Source organism: Falco peregrinus, chromosome 6 (assembly GCF_023634155.1).
Source record: "Falco peregrinus isolate bFalPer1 chromosome 6, bFalPer1.pri, whole genome shotgun sequence".
NCBI classification, from domain to species: Eukaryota; Metazoa; Chordata; class Aves; order Falconiformes; family Falconidae; genus Falco; species Falco peregrinus.
This window is the reverse complement of record NC_073726.1, coordinates 56,506,440-56,522,732: the sequence shown is the minus strand read 5'-3', so window position 1 is coordinate 56,522,732 and position 16,293 is coordinate 56,506,440. Positions and strand designations below refer to the sequence as shown.

General features: G+C 49.5%; 1 protein-coding gene across 8 annotated transcripts; it reads right to left on the bottom strand.

Annotated features, from left to right (window-relative positions):
- Positions 1–240: 240 nt before the first annotated feature.
- Positions 241–15,685, bottom strand: LOC101914010 (suppressor of cytokine signaling 1-like). 8 transcript variants are annotated; one of them, XM_055808938.1, is made up of 6 exons: positions 15,540–15,684; positions 14,322–14,386; positions 12,099–12,226; positions 9,523–9,688; positions 5,150–5,274; positions 241–1,871 (listed from the first exon to the last, which is right to left on the bottom strand). In XM_055808938.1, the coding sequence occupies exon 6, from the start codon at positions 1,803–1,805 to the stop codon at positions 1,125–1,127; it is 681 nt and encodes a 226-aa protein (XP_055664913.1). In that variant the 5' UTR covers positions 1,806–1,871; positions 5,150–5,274; positions 9,523–9,688; positions 12,099–12,226; positions 14,322–14,386; positions 15,540–15,684; the 3' UTR covers positions 241–1,124. The 8 variants fall into 8 exon arrangements, with proteins under 8 accessions (XP_055664913.1, XP_055664914.1, XP_055664910.1 ...); XM_055808939.1 differs by lacking the exon at positions 12,099–12,226; XM_055808935.1 differs by lacking the exons at positions 12,099–12,226; positions 14,322–14,386 and having other exon boundaries at positions 15,540–15,685.
- Positions 15,686–16,293: the final 608 nt, after the last annotated feature.

Here is a 16,293-nt window from a genome sequence, read left to right as displayed (position 1 = left end):
AATTCTGAAAATCTCACCCATACATTTTTAGAACTACCTTCTGTTTAGAAAATTCTTTACTGGATTACACTGTAAGATGAATTAGATTTATTGTTCCCAGCTAGGTCGATTCATTTATGTTCTGCTTTTGGTCTTTATAAGACATTTACTTGTTCCGTTTCAGTTTGATTGCCATGTCTCAGCACTAAACTAATCGGGTTTCTAACACTGCAAGGGAATGAAAATACTGCTATGTATTCATTGACTGTAAAAAATAAGTATAAAACCATGTTTATTAACATTTTAAAAAGTCTCATATAAAAAATTCTTTGCCTTTTTTGAGGCAAAACCAAAACATCTTTTTACGCTCTATAGGTGGCAGCAGCATACTATCAGATGAGCATAAGAAAGGGTGCTAGATCCCATCTCTTCACACCCTCCCAGGGCAGACCCAGTTCTCCAGTCGAGGGTTACCTCTGCAGGAATACCATGCCCTTAGTTAGTATAACATAACTCATCTGCACTCCCAAAAATCTGTTCAAAGAAAGCAATGCAAAAGCCAGTGAAGCTGCACGTATCGTACATAGCTGCAATGGTTTCCTTCTAGTGCAAACATTGGCCTCTGAAGTGCCAGGCATTGCATTCATGCTGCAGGGAGCGAAACGCACCCTCGCTCCACCATGGCTGTACGAGTGTCCAGTCAGCACTGGGGTCGTGCCCACCGATGCCCAAGCTGCACTGCTGTGGGAGCGGGACTCACCCACCCCCACTTCACGAGGGCAGATTTGTAGCAGAAATGAGCTTAGACACTTTGGGGTAGAGGAAAACACAGGGCTGACCTGGGAGGACAGGCAACTCACCTTCTTCTCAAGCTTGTAAATTATAAATGGAGCAAAGAGCAGGACTTGTTTGGGGGGGGAAATCTCTGCTCTTCAGATGTGGCTTTACCCCAGGCATCTCTGGAGAAGGCCACATGCATTATGCACGTACAAGGACACGGCTGTCACAGTGAGAGGGTTCAAGTCATGCTCCCCCCGCCCTCCTCTTCCTCTCCCAGCAGCAAGTCCAGCCCCACCAGCATGGCGTGTGTCCCACCAGCACAGCCATGTAACAAGCACCTCCCTTTGTCTCCCAGACACATGGCATCATCTCCCAGCCCAGGACAGAGAGGGGCTGGGGACAACGCTGCCCTCTGACCCACCCCTTCTGCCCACGGGTGAGACAATCTTTGTGGGGCGCATCCCTGAGGAGCCCCCCAGCCCTGCTCTGTCCCCCGCTGCAGTGCCAGCAGGCAGGCTCCGACAGCACAGTTCTCGCAGTGTGGGCACTAGCCGGCGGCTCCGGCACAGGGGCTCGGAGAAGACCAGGGGGGTTCCCCCCATCTCATCGAAGTGCAAGGGGTTGTTCCGGGTCCCCGCCACCACCAGCTCCAGCAGCTGGACCACGCAGTCTGAAAACCAGTTCTTCAGGCGGAAATAGCCCTCTTGGAAAGAGATTCGGAGGCTGACCGGCCCTGTCGGCATCCGCACGCTCAGGCTGAACAAGCAGTTCCCCTGCGAGCTGTCCCGCACCAAGTAGGTGCCGACGGGCTCACACTGGAGCTTGGCATGAGCCTCCCCCACGGACAATGGGCCCCAGTAGAAGTCGCTGGCCTGAAGGATGTTGAGGGACCGCTCCAGGACCTCCCACTCGCAGCTGCGAAACATCCGGAAACGATCGGGCAAGCTGGACGGCACAGGGCTGGGAAGAATGCTTCGATGCTGCCTTTGCGGATGAGAAACAGTGGTGTGCGTGTTGTGCAAATCATCTGGCCTCCCTCTGATCATCTCTCAAAGAGCCCATGGATCCTGGAAAGATGCTGCCTTTACCATGCTTCCTCCTTTGCATCCAGCCTGTAGGACAGAAGGAGAGTGAGGCAAACCCAGTACCTTCTTCTAACTGGGCAAATGAAGACACTTCACAAGGGAGAAAGAGCAGCAAGAGTACCAAGGAGCTACTGCATGTCACCAAGCCCCAGCTGTAGGGACAATCAAGGATATAGGTGCAGGAAGGGCTCCAGCTGGGTCCCCAGCAGCACAAGGTAGCACCTTACAAAGCTCCGCATCCATTGGGTTTCTGTGATTCACAGCTAGGGGCTCCCCAGCACACCCTTCAGCGGGCTGGTTTGAACCTGGCAGATCTTGGTATTTCAAGACTCCCCTCTGTTGCATGCTCAGGGGCTTTTCAGAGTGACCTTGAGACTGACAAGGGGAAATGACACCTCACAACAAAAGGGAAAAGTTTCCCAAAGCAAGAAAGTATCATTTACTTTGTCATTCAGTGAAAGGTGGAAAGGTTTCCTCACACCTCTCCGATCCTTCTGAATCCTGTTCAAAAAGACAGACCACTGGGCTTAAAAGAAGCAGAAGATGGGACTGAGCCTATCCCACCAAACCCTGTGAACCACTCCCTCACCCCAGGACATGCCTGTTTTACTGTGCAGAAGAACACAAAGGTCTCAGATCAAGACCCCTTCGAGAAAGTTACATCATCAACTTCAGGGCTGGGACTGCCACAAATGAGACCACTTAACATGATAGCAGACGCTGCTGATGTCTGAGGAACAGTTCTGCTCTGGCCCTTGCAGCCCCCCAACTTCTGTTTCTGCTGGAGGGATGCCTCCCCCCGCCAACAGACAGTGCTGCCTTCTCCCAGTCACCGTCCTCTGCTCATGAGCTTCGTTCAAAGTGCCCTCCCTCACTTTCACAAATTTGCTCATCTCCTGCACCTCATACCCAGTGTTGAAGTCAGCAACTAACTTCAATTATACAAAAAAATACATATTCTGCATGTGTGTGTATATATATATATATATGCATAAACATAAAAACCACAGCCCCAAACCAAAGGCTCATTCTGTGAGAAGCTGAGCTGTTACATACCGCTTCCCCAGGCTTGACAAGTCAGTAGCTCACCGCCAAACCCTGCCCTTGGTCCCTTGACACACTCCATTAACCCAGTCACACTCGCTGACAGCGCAGCCGTGCTCAGAGCAGAGCAGGCTGCTGAAACGCAGCCTGCAGTGGAGGAAGACATGCTTCTCTGTCTCCAACAGTCCTCACAACTTGCGGGAGCATCAGGGCTCACAGTGGGCAGGCAGCCTCCCAGGGAATATGCAGGGACCTGTGGAGGGCTTGCTCTAGAGGGAGAACTTTAGGTTAGGCTTAGCAACTTGCGAGGTTCCCCTTACTTTGCACACTTTGCCAGCTATTCAAAAGCCTTGTGCTCCTTTTGGTGCTTGTGCCAGCTGGACGGCCATGCAGAGCTATTCTGCTCCTGGGGAGAGGACATGGAGCAGCCATGGCCAAATAAACATCTTTCCCTTGCATGGGCACGGTAGTTTTGGAAAGGAGGCATCTGCCTGGCAACGTTTTGCCTACAGTCATCTTTTCCCTCCTAACATCTCTCTCAATACTTAACGGTAATACCATTAATGTAGCTGTCAGGCACATCTCCATCCATGGAGCCATAAACACCCTTTCCAAGAGCAGCCTGGGAAGCTTCTTCAGTTTCTAGCCCTGTGATTTGCAGTCCACAAGCTGCTAATGTCCCTGATACTGCGCTGAATGCTGCTGATCCTGCCCTTTAGATACGTGTCACTGTGAAAGGGAAATTACATGCTTAGAGAAAGGTGGGAGGGGTAGGAAGGAGTTAATCAAGTCAGGTTTTTTATTTTCTATTTAAAAAAAATGTAGCAGTTGAAGGCTGCTCCGATGGTTCAGCAAGTCAGAATAAATCTCAGGGGAAGTTGATTTAGTGAGCAGAATGCAAGTAAACAGAATCACCACGTGCAGCGACTAGGGCCATCTTTCACCACTGAAAACTCAGCACTGTAGGTGCCACAAGAAGTTACAGCATTTCTGTCCCTTTTCTTCTCCTCTCTACTGGGTGAGGAAGCTATAGAGCCCTCTGACATTAGCTACTATAGAAAAACAGGATCATACTCCTGCCAGATGCCTCCACGGCTGCAGGTATAGCCTCAGGGAAAGCAAGAAAGAGACTTGCTCCCACCAGAAGTCACACTTCCCAAACAGCAACTTCTCTTGGGTCCAAACAGAAACTTTGCCAATGTCATGGGTCTAGGTTGGAAAATGAATTCAAGCAGGAAAACAGAAGCAGACAGCTGTCTTTCATTTCCAGGCTAGTTTTAAAAATAACAAACAAATAGATAATTTGTTTAAGGCTGCGATGCTATTTGACAGAAAAAAAAAAATCCGAACATGTTTGTCCCAGTTTTCAACCTCCAGTCCTTCTCCCAAGTCCTTTAAGAAAAATCCACTGCTACTAGAAGTCTGACTAACTAAGAACTGAGACTGCGTCATCGCTTCAAATTCAAAGTAAATGCAAAATTGCACCCTCACAATTTGCTCACTTGCTTTGAAATCTACATATGGCTCAGAGCCTCAGACGGCGTGAATTAGTTTAGCTTCAGTGACCCACTTCCAACAGATGACTGCCTGGCCTGCAGCACAGTACGAGTTATATTAATATTAGCTCTTGAAGCGCTTCCTGATATTACCTTTAAGGTTCACTTTTAATGGATCAAGAGGTCCTACATGTACATGGCCTCCCACGTCAAGGAGGATGAGCAGACTCTCAGGATTAGGAATAAGCCAGCCCATGGGTGAATGAAAATGTGTAATGAAATACACATACAAATTACTTCTGCTTCTGATTTGCCACACCACGATTTACTTTCCCTCCCCCCACTCCAAAAAAGCCCCAAAAACCCCAATGCCCAAACATGTCACTACCTCCCTACTATAAGACAGTCAGAACAGTGCTTGCAGCCAAAGCAACACACCCTAAAAAGCCAGCGTCCCGCTAATTAAAAGGCTGGATAAGTTTCTCCAGACCTCCTGATTTACTGCAAGTTCAAGAGCTTTTCCAAGTAAGTGCTCTTGACACAGGGCATTCTGCTTTCCTCCTTGCTCACTACACAGGCAAGGCAGTGTACTTCATGTAAGGAGACAATTCTAGTAAACCAGGGGACTGTATGCAGCCTCTGGTGTCAGCCAAGCCAGCCCTGCACCCTGGGGCTTGACAGATCTGGCACGTTCAACAGCAGCCTCAAGTACTCAACTACGATGCGTTCTTGCACTCTTCCTCCAAGACACTAGAAAGAGCTTACCTCTTTACATTTACCACCCATAGGGATGAGTTTCTGGAAGTCAGGCCTGGAAGTGGTCCAAATTCAAGAGCTCCGATGCGGCACTTCCCAGTTTTTGCAAAGCTTTACTTAAGAGCAGATCCATCCTTTGAAAAGAAAGGGATGTCCATCAAACAGGTGACTAAGTCCATTATTTCACCCTAACGTGGATCTAAAATACAACAGATCTGGGAACAGGTTGTCTGTCTCAAACTCTTTGACCTGTATTATTGTAGAAGCATGTATACAGCACTTCAGAGAGCAACACAGACAACAGGTTATTGTTGTTGTTATTATTATTATTATTGCTACTTATAAAGCCATGAGCTTATTAGGTCCAGACAGTTCTCAAATGGCCTAAGGACAAATGCAAAGACCATAAAGTTGCCATCATCTTCTGGAAGCGGGAAGCATAAAACCCAAACGTTAAGAGACGATGGCAATAGGAATAAGCTTAAGGATTCAGAACAGCAAACTCGGCAACACACAACATTCAGAGTATCTTATCTGAAACCACAGAGGAAGCCATTCACTGCTAAGTTATTACAGTGACCCAGTCCATTCTGGCTGCGCTTTTCTGCCCTGCTTCCCTAGCTCTCATGGCTTTCCTTTGTCACATCACAGACGGAAAACAAGCCCCTGACCTGGTAGAGCAGCACGCCAGCACGTGTGCAATTACGTGTCTGTCAGTGGATCCATCAGCAAGCTGAAGAAACCAAACCCAGCCTTCTGCATGCCTTTCAGAGGCAGTCCCTGTAAGGCTTCACTTATACCTATACTACATTACTTAACATCACTTCTCTGCATCCCCTGCAGCGGAGCCCAGACCAGGCACACACCCCACAAGCCACATTAACTGGCAGCTAGCAGAACTGTGGGTCTATCCCTAACTACCTACCCGCTCCAATTGCTTTGACATCTCCCCATTATCAACCCTGCAGTTCCCAGAGCAGTTAGATGGAGGGTAGAATAATTTGGAAAAGCTCTCCCTGCGGTACCCTGCAAGCCCTTGCAGCAGCACAGCGTCGCCGTTCCAGGCAGCAGAGCTAGAGCAGACATCTCTTGTTTGCACGTCTGCATCCCACAGAAATGCGCTGCCTACTGATTTGTGGCTGGAGAGGATGTTTCAAAGCAAAGTTCAAGCAAACAACTGAAAGAAACCTCCCTGGTAAAAGCCAAGCATGCAGTGTTGTGTTTTAATGGTGGGCCAGCCTGGTTCCCACAGCCGCCACCATCTGCCACGCGCTGGCAGCAGCTGTCACTGCTATGGTGCATGGTCACACCAATGCCTCTTGTCACAAGCACCCTACCACGGCCAAGGTGACCAGGGCTGATCCAGAAAGAGCTTGCAGAGGGGGAAGGGAAAGGCAGGAGACGCACAGACAGACATGTGCCAAAGAGCACAGAGGGAGCTGTGGTTAGGCGAGGAATGTGGCACAGCTTAGTGAAGAGGACTAATGTTAATCACAGCCAATTTCTCCAGCACAAAGCAGGCTTAGGAGACATTGCAGTACCCTCTATCTTTTATGCCATGGCTATAAATAAGAGTTTCATGTGAGGCTGCCATTATGTCTGACATATGAGGGGATATATGTAAAAAAGAAAAAACCCTGCACCCCACATGCATACCTCAAAACTGCGTTTCCCTATACAATCAGCATTCAAGTATACAAGATTTAATAAAATAAAATAAGCTGATACAGGACACACACTTTGACAGTTCCTGCTTCCATGCAGCAGAGATGCTGAGCAGAAGGATCCTGCAGGCGGGCTCTGGGAACCAGCTGCTGGACACCTTGCAAGAGGACTGGTCTTATCAAACCCTTCCCAACATTCTGGGGTTGGAGAACACACCTCAAAACCCACAGATAACTTCCTATGGATCTGCAATTTAGGTTTTGTACTTCTTACCATAATTTTCTATGATGTGTTTTCTGCATTAATGTGACACGTTGCTGATACAAACTAAAAGGTTTTTTTACCCCAAGAAAACCCACAAGACAGTACAATGTGTGCCAAATATTCTTCAAGGCAGGGAAGCCTGCAAGCATGTTTGGTTTCTGCATAACATGCTTTAAAAAAAAAAAAAAAAAAAAAAAAAAAAAAGGAAGGTTGCAGTTTACAAGGAAAGCCAATTGCTTTTGCTAGACTAACTGAAAGAGCTGGAAGAAAGATTCTGCTCTCTGGGTCCCCTCCTCACACCTTGGAAATACTATGCACATTCAGAACAACTAATTCCAAATTAAACAGCCTGTTCCTCATAGAAATAGCCCAGCGTGAAACTGTAATCCTGCCATTTCAGAGTAACAGAGAAGTCACATCGCTTCCCTGAACTCAAAGACCGCTGTGCAGTAGCCACAAGCAACTATGGCTTGCTCCACAGCAAGTAAAACTACCAAAACTACCAACTGACTTCTGGCCAAAGACAGCTTCTACTGGAGACTGAAGTACTCCCTCCCCCGCCGTCCCATAACCGGGGAAAAGAGAATTAAAAAAAAAAAGTTAGGAAAAAAGAAATCTGTAGGGGTTTCTCCTAATTTTCAAAGCTGCAGCTGAGCTTACCCTGCCGTGGCTTAAGGAAAGAAAGTTGCTGCTTACCTCTGGCTAACACCAGCATTTTCGGTAAGCAAGGGAAGCCTGGTCATGTTGCTCCTGACGTTTGCAGTTTCATAGTGAGCAGCCACCCCTGCGAATGTCAGTGCAGCACAGCTATGCTGCACTCAGCTGGGGAGCACAGCCTCTGTGGGGCTGCCTTCCCCGCCTCCCCACTGCCGGCAGTGGGGAAGCACCCCCCAGGAAGGTGACCTGGGCTCTCCCCGGCTTGGGTGAAGGAATGAGGAGAGGGCACAAGGAGGAGGAAGAAAGAGGTGAAGACAACAGTAGTCCCTCATGGCTCCCATTGGAAATGCTCTGCCCTGTCTCCCTGCTGAGAGGGGGATCAGTGGGAAGTGGGTAGCAATGCCCAGGGCTGCATCCTCGCCCTCCGCTGGAGCGGAGCCCTGCATCCACCAGTCACAGCTCCTCAGCCTTGCCAGCTCCCCCCATGCCCAGACCAGCAGCATAGGTACGTTTCCTCCATTCCAGCCTCTTTCAGCTAAATTGACTTTTTTCAGCTGTTCCAGCACCCTGTTTGAGGAAACTCATAAATCCTGAGAAGCAAAGGCCATCAGCCATCCCTGTGATGGCCACAGCCTCTTATCAAAACCATCACATTTAGCAGGAAAGGAATTCAAAGCAGCAGCTAACTCTTAAGAAATAAGCAATGTCTGCAGCTGGTTCAGTACCATGACCAGAACTAGAATGTTTGAGAAGAGTCCCAGGCACTTAACCAGCCCAAGTCAGAGCACAGAGGTACCAGGGAGAGATCCTCCCTTGGCTCTTCCGAAGGATCAGCTTCAGATGTGAGGGGCCATTCAGCAGTAGCAATTACCATGCCTTGAGAGGAAGGGGCAAGGGTCAGAAAGCATAACTAAGTTTTACAATGGGGGATTTCCAACACGCAAAATAAACTAGTCCTGAGAGTCAAAAGTGAAAAGAAAACCAAATTAAGTCATGAGAGGTTATTTAGGAAATCTTAAAGTGATAGACCATGCAGTCCTCCCACAAATGATGGCGCAGAGATGCTGCCTGGCTAAGAGGACAGGCTTGGCGGACAACACAGGTCATGCTGCAGGTATTAGCTGTAGGTGCAACAGCTTGCAAGGGCATCTGCCATGGATCAGAGGCACCAAACACACACTACAAAATGACAGTCCCTGCCCAAATCTCTCTACAACCCCAATAATCCTTCAGAAGATGAAAAGCTAACCCTGGCAGAGCCGATATAAAGGAATATAAATTACTGACAGTAGGGAGCAAATTTACAATGAGGATGGCTGTCATGAAACTAGGACAGTAGGTAGCCAAGATAAAACAAGACAAAAACCAGAAAACAAATGGCATTTTCAGTTTATCAAAAACAGAAAACCTCTGGGCAAAGCATTTAATTGACTGGGACACCAGCAAGGGGGATGAGGACACTGCAGAAAAGCTATGTGAACAAGCAGATATTCTTTTCTTTTGTACACAGGATGCTGAGGACATTCCTCAGTACTTAGCATTGTTTAACCTGGAGAGGGAAAAAAGGGTGCTCTAGCAGAACAGTCTGGGGAAAGGGACATTAGAGCAGAAAGTCAGCTGGACACAGCGGACTGTCCCCATGGATTTTGAACAACTGGGAAATGGCTGGTTGGGATGCAGACAGAAGAGCTCTCTCTAATCAAATCAGCTGCGACTACCAATTGTCAGAGGGCTGCAAGCGTTGTAAGGATCATTTTTTGACATGCGCTACTAAGGCAGGAGCACCACATGGCTACCTGACTGTGGGAGAGAGGCAGACAAAGCTCCCCATCAGGAAGATGGTATCTGAAGAAGCAACAGCTGCTGGGACATGCCTTGTGCTTCCCCAAAGCCTCCATGCCAGAAGCAAGTCAAAAACCAAGACATGGTGCAGGAGGTAAACAGCCGGCAGCATTCCAGGACCTGTAAAACAGATGGACACAAGACAAGGAGCTGTCACATCCCGGGGTGACAGGAGGTGGAAAAGGGGTGTCCTGAGAAAACCAAGGCGTTTCAGTTTCAGCCCCTGCACATCTGATCGTCTGTCTGCTACCCTCCCAGCTGCTGCATCTTCCCCTGAACCGACTCAGCCCACTTTGCAGAGCATACATCCCTCCCTGCTGCTTGACAGGCCAGTGGGTGCAAGTAGCCCAAAGCCTCCCCCAGCTCACATGTGAGAGGCTCCCTTCCCCCTGCCCATGCAAACACACGTGTTGACCAAGGTCCCTTTCTAGAAATCCCCTCCACCAGTCTTCAAGCTGCCATTGCTGGCAACACCTTCAACACCAGAGCTCTAACTTCGCCCCACAGCCGGCAGCTTCCAGCTTCATGTTACTTAGATCTAGGCAGCCAGCTGGAAAAGCAATGAGGCCCCTCCATCGCCTTCCGAGGGCAAACAGTGACAAGAATCACTTCACTCTCTGCAGGCCAGAGAAGTCAAAGGTCACTCAAAATTTGGCAGGCTGGCAAGCACCAGGAGTTCAGGCAAGACTCTGTCCTGACAAATGCAAGCACGCAGAATTGGAAAACAAACTGGGTCTGTATTTCGAAGAGCGATAAATTAAGTGGCACAGCTAACCAATGAGCCGAGTAACCGTGCTGAGGGCTCATTAACAAAAGCTCTGGCTCTGAATGCAAAAGCAGTCATTAAAAACCAAGAAGCAAACACCAGCACGAGGTTGCAAAATGGATGGGTGGGAATGTAACAGTAATGTCACCACCTGAGATAATACGTTCAGTTCCAGTCACATTAAATAATAACAGATAGAGCTGAAACAAAGGGGACAGGCCTAAAGATGGGTGATGAGAAGTCACATTTAAGTGTTCAGACAGAAAGAGACTGGAGAAACTTCATGCTCAGTTTAGAGGGCAGATGGATACAAGTAGATGCAATAGAAAAATACATGACAATCAGGCCATTCTTTTTATATACTCTTTCATAAAACTGCAAGAGAGGAAGTTCAAAGGTGACTGAGATTGAAAAGTAACTAATTTTAAAACTCATAAAAGGAAAAACTCCAATCACATAAACATTAAAATGCTGCTGCTGGGGAAAGTGAGAGAGCTCATCTGAGGAGTCTCATTTCTCTCTCAAATGCCTCTGCTTTGTTTCTGTAAAGCACCCACCATGCTATGCTTTAGCAGACCTTCGGCAGAGGAATCCAGCAGCAAAGGGCTGGGGTTTTTAGCATCACCTTTTTAAGCCACCTTTTAACCATTCAAACTTTAAAAAAAGACTAAGAGGAGCCCAGCACAAGGCATAAAGGTCCTTCAGCTGTGCAAAACTGAAGAAGTAAACAAGGGTATACAAAGTCACTATAAAGAATCAACTATTCCTGCTGCAGAGTAGTTAAAGCAGCTCAGCCTGTTTTTCCCTCATTTTTGAACGACTAAAAAGAACAGCACCTATCACTTGGATGTGCTGACTTGAATACTGGTGTGCATCCTGCACAGATGGCAAATTTCAGAGATTACTGCTAAAGCTGCTCAGAATCAGAAACGGCTGTGGCAGTGATGTTAGAAAGAGACACTCCCTCTGGTTCAGCATCCCCTTGAGTGGGGCTCTTTGTCCATCATGTCACTTAGCTAGGCCTTGGGGGATGAATATAACTTCTAGCAGGGGGGATTGCAGAATGTTTCTCCAGTTCCAGCTTCCTCCCCTCAACATTCCTAAAGTCTCACCAGAAAACAAGAAATCAAATGCAGACAAACAGCAACATTGCTGGTCTATCAAAAAGCATAATCAAACCACTCCTGCAGGCATCTGGGCACATCACCACCAGTGTGCTGGCCCAGGCAAACCTAAGCCAAACCCCTCTCAGCAAGGCACCTTCAGCAAGCTGCAGAGAAGCCCAGCTACACAGTCCAGATTGCAGGAACAGGAATGGAGATCTTTTGACATTCTCCAACTGCTAACAACCACACTTACTTTCTTCCCTGACAGCCTTAACCTAAGTTTCCAAACAAAGTTTGCTACCGAGGAAGTACAAAAGCTGTTCCAAACTGTTTCTGAACTGCAGAATCACACACACACACAAAAATCCCCCTTGCTGCACAAGTCACAATCTGAAGTCAAAATTTTTCTTCAGCATTTGCAGGGAGTGAGGGGGAGGACAAAATCTCTCTGCAACAAAGGCAACTGAATGCTGCCAGCTTAACCCAATTTTGCCAGCCGCGGCTCCAATGTAAAGCTACAGCAGCTTATTTGCAAACTTAATATTGGCACCGTTAATTCTTTCCCTCATACTTTGCATGTGTCCGCGAACAAGAAGCACAGAAAGCACATGGGGAGCAGGAAGGGAGAAGGCAGAGAGAATGCGCATTATCAAAATACCTTGAGAGCAGTTCTTGGAAATGTGCAGCCTGCAAGCCTGTATCAGACACTCATTTCCTGTGAAGTGCACACAGGCCTTTTCATTTCTCCACTGAAGAGGACAAAAATAAGGGGGGCAGCTCTAAAGTCTTCGAAGACAACACAAAACCAGCATTTAGCAATTGTACTAAAACTGAATGTAACATTTTTATACTATTAAATACCTATTGGACAGAAGCAGATTCCCAGAAGTTTTTAAAGTAGGACTTTCTATACCTCTCACTTCTAAATCTTTACTTGAAATCTTGCACTTGGTCAGGGAGGGGAAATGAATTTTACTCAAGTCATTCTGACCACTCGCTAACACAAAGCCACCAAATCCTGCAACATCAAACACCACTGCATTTGTGTTTTTTTAAGGGTCTGAGACCGATTTCAGCAAAATGGTGAGCTACTAAATACCTTACCGAGGCAGAAAGCTGCAGGATATGCACAAATGCAAACCAGAAGAGCAGGCAGTAGTGAAGTAGACAGACAGGATAGAAGGGGGTAAATTGATATCATGCCCCTCTTCTGCCTCTACTTACATGTAATCAAGGGTCTAATTAATGTAGCATTTAGTTGCGTTATTTTAAATAAATATATGATGCCTCCTAACGAACACACACTTAATACCTTCACTCAGTATCACCCCTGTATGGCATACTCAGCTCTTGTACCATCAACATTTTCATTTACAGAAAGATATGCAGGTGCCCACTCCTCCCAGCTTGCGAGCTTTCAGCAAGCACCAGTAGCCGAGTTCTGCAGCAGCCTGGAGTAACGGCTCAGGAACGCACCACCTCCCCACAGCTTTTATTAATCTAACCACAGCGTCAACTCGACCCAAATGATGTCATATTTAAGTATTGGCACTATCTGTTTATTGCTGACCGAACTAAGGTAGGAGAAACCAGAAGACAGAAGCCTGTGGGTGGGTAAGGGGAGATGGGGGTGGTGAGGAGCTACAGGGAAAGACTCAGGAGGAAAGAGCAAAAGGTCCCCAGTGGGGACAGAGAGAAAGAGGAGCAAGGGAGGAAACACAGCTCCAAAGGCACATTTTCTCCTTTGTTTCTGAGCAATGCAACCACAGTATTAGTGACAGCAACTAAGAATTTACCCCACCCAACTCCAGCTCTATACTTGCGCAAACTGACCACCAACTTCACAGAAATCCCAGTTGGATTGAGGGTAAGAGGCACTGGCTGCGTGTTTGAAGCTGCCATCTGGAAACTGAATTTGGCCCTCTCTGAGCAGGCATGGCAGTAGCAGGGACACACACCTGGGAGGATGTGCAGAAGCTCAGCCTTTCCCTGGCACTCCCCTAAGCCTGCTTTGTGGGACCCCAGCACAGTTTACCTGTGCGTTCCAATGAAGCTTTAAACAAAAGCCCTGTGCTGCCTCTCAATGCCACTACATTTAAGCAAGCCAGGTTACTGAAGGATGTATGACATATCAAGCGATAACAAGGAGCACAGAAATAACAAAGGCCCAGCTGCCAGCCTAGCTCAGGAAAAGATGGGAACCTGAGTGGGAGGTTGGCATCCCAGTAATCCTGCGGGTTTGTGCCCAAGAGCCTTCTACTTTGGAGGGGACAAGAACCCATACTTCAACAACTACATTTTAAATCACATACCCAGCAGAATCGGTCACGAACACAGCAACAAAGATTAGCTTCATCTGCTGCAACTGGCCACATCTCGTGGTAACTTGATTCAACCAAGACCAACATTATGTGATAATGGAGCCTCAGTCCAACAAACTTCTGTGCATGTGCATAATTTTTAAGCACGTGACTATAGCCCTGCTGTGTCTGAATGGGCTATTTGACATTCACGCAGCATCTGAACTGCAGCTACGATTGTTTGGAGAAAGAAGATATGCCTGCATACCCTCCTAAGGGCACAGTTATTAGAGAATGAAACATCAGGAAACTAGTTACTTCTGATCCCGCTCCATTTTAGAGTTGAGCATGCTCAACATGTGACTGGGTTTTTCCTTTTAAGTTCTCTGAGAGTTGCAAGGACTAGAACTAGCAAACAGCACTGTCTGGACCACATAGTCCTAAATAGCAGCTTGCTAACAATACTCTTTACCCTCAACTTTCCAGAACAATAGTCAAGCCACATCCCCCTCCTTCATCCACGCAGGGGAAGAAAAATGCCAGGGACATCAATTCAACATTCTTGAGCTCCTCTCAGTTACCTCCAGGGTTCATCCCAGATCCTGTTTCCAAGCTTCTATTGAGCAGGAAGGAATACACACTTAATCTGATTTTTTTAAAAAAGGAAAGAAAAAAAAAAAAGATTGTAAGAGTAGCATGAGCTGAAGTTTTAGGTGGTAACTATTCCAAAATTCTCAGTAAGAGCGCATGTGTTTGTGGGAAAAAGTGAGTAGCAGACCCTACATGGCTGTGAGCACCATGACTCAGACTGCACGAAGAAGGAGGTTTTAGCGATAACCTTTGCCGACAAGGCTTTTCATGGGCGCGCGGCACCGATCTTCTGAGAAAAGGCAGGTGTGCGGCTGCGTTCTGACTGTGCTGGGTCTGGAGGATGGCAAGTTCCCCTGCCTTTCAAGGGCAACCCCTACGGGCACACACGCTCCCGGTTCACGGTTACCCCGTTCCCCTGGCACGCCGTCCATCCTGGCCCCTGGCCGGCAGCTTGCTTTTCCAGCTACAACTCAGCGGAACACCCTGCGCGCCGCTTCTCCCGTGGTTTATGTGAGGGGGAAGAAGCAACGTGAAAACCAAGTTATTACCCGCTCCCCGGACCCGTGCGGCTGCTTCCCCGCAGACCCATCTGAGACAGAAGTTACCGGTTTCACTTTAAAACAAGCGTCTCCCTGCTCTGATGCTGCGGAGAACACCTTGACGCCAGGACGAGCCCCAAGCTCCACGGAGCCTCCCGGGCTGCTCCCAGCACCCCACCGCCACCCCACCCCAGCACACGGCTCCCTTCAGGGCCGGCCGGTGAGTGGCAGCACCCCAGGTCCTCCCCTGAGCCCCGCCGGGGAAAGCACCCCAAGCCCCGCACGCCGCCTCTTCCCCAGCCAACAGCCCCAGCGCCGCCCGGAGCCAGACCGGCCGCGGGCTGCACCCCCGGCGCCCGCCCTGAGAAGCCACGGGGGGCCGGAGCAGTCAGGCAGAGAACACCCCCACCCCCAGAACGGCCAGTTTCAGTTACCGCCGCACAACTTACTCTCGGCGCCTCCGGGGCCGCAGGCGGGCGGGCGGCACTGCCGCCGGTGCGAGCGAGCGCTCAGTGCCGGGGCGACAGTGGCGCTGCCCGGCCCTGCCCCCGCCGCCCTCCCGCCCCGAAGCGAAACTGAGGCGGCCCCGCTCCCACCGCCCGGCGCCGCCACGCTCCGCATCCCCCCCCCCGGCCCCTCCACTGACAAAGGGGCCGGTGCGCGGCTTACCGGAGGCGGCGCGGCTGCCCGCCGGGCCCTCTCGGCCGCGGGGCAGGCGGGCGCCGTCGCGGCGGCTTCGACTCCGGGGAGAGCAGCGGAGAGGAGCGGAGCGGCGGGGGGCGGAGAGGAGGGGAGGAAACCCCCCAAGTGGTTCTTTTCCGAGGAAGGAGCCACGGGGGAGGGGAAGGGGAGGGGTTTCTCCCTCCTCCACCACCCCGTCTTTCCACGGCGTGGGTCTTGCAAGGGGGAGGAGAAAAAGTATAAAAGAAAAAAGTTGTGGGTTTTTTTTTGTTTTGTTTTGTTTTTTTCTTTTTAAGAAAAGATGGACGGATTTGAGGGGAGAGGAAAAAAGAGAAAAAAGGAAGAAGAAAAAAAAAGCAGCTATGAAAGCCCCTCCGCCGCAGACTGGGAGCGGAACCCCACCGGGACGGCACCGCAGCATCCACCGCCCCCCGGGACCCGCCGGAGCCACGCGTCGCCCCGCGGTGGCGGGCCGCAGGGGACCGGGGCTCTGCCCCCCTCCCAGTTACCATCAGCTGCCCTCCAACGCGGGGCTGGGGCATCGGAGCTCGCCAGCACCGCGGCGGGGGTGCTGTGCCCAGGGCTGGGGAGGTAGCGCTGTGAAACCGGGGCGGGGGGCTATGCACAGGCCCGGGGCAGCACAGCCAGCAACCGAGAGCCCTTTACACCGGTGAAAAATGGGGAGCCTGTCCCGGCCTCCGCTGCCAGAGTTCCCCCGGCTCCCATCGGGCACTACAGGAGC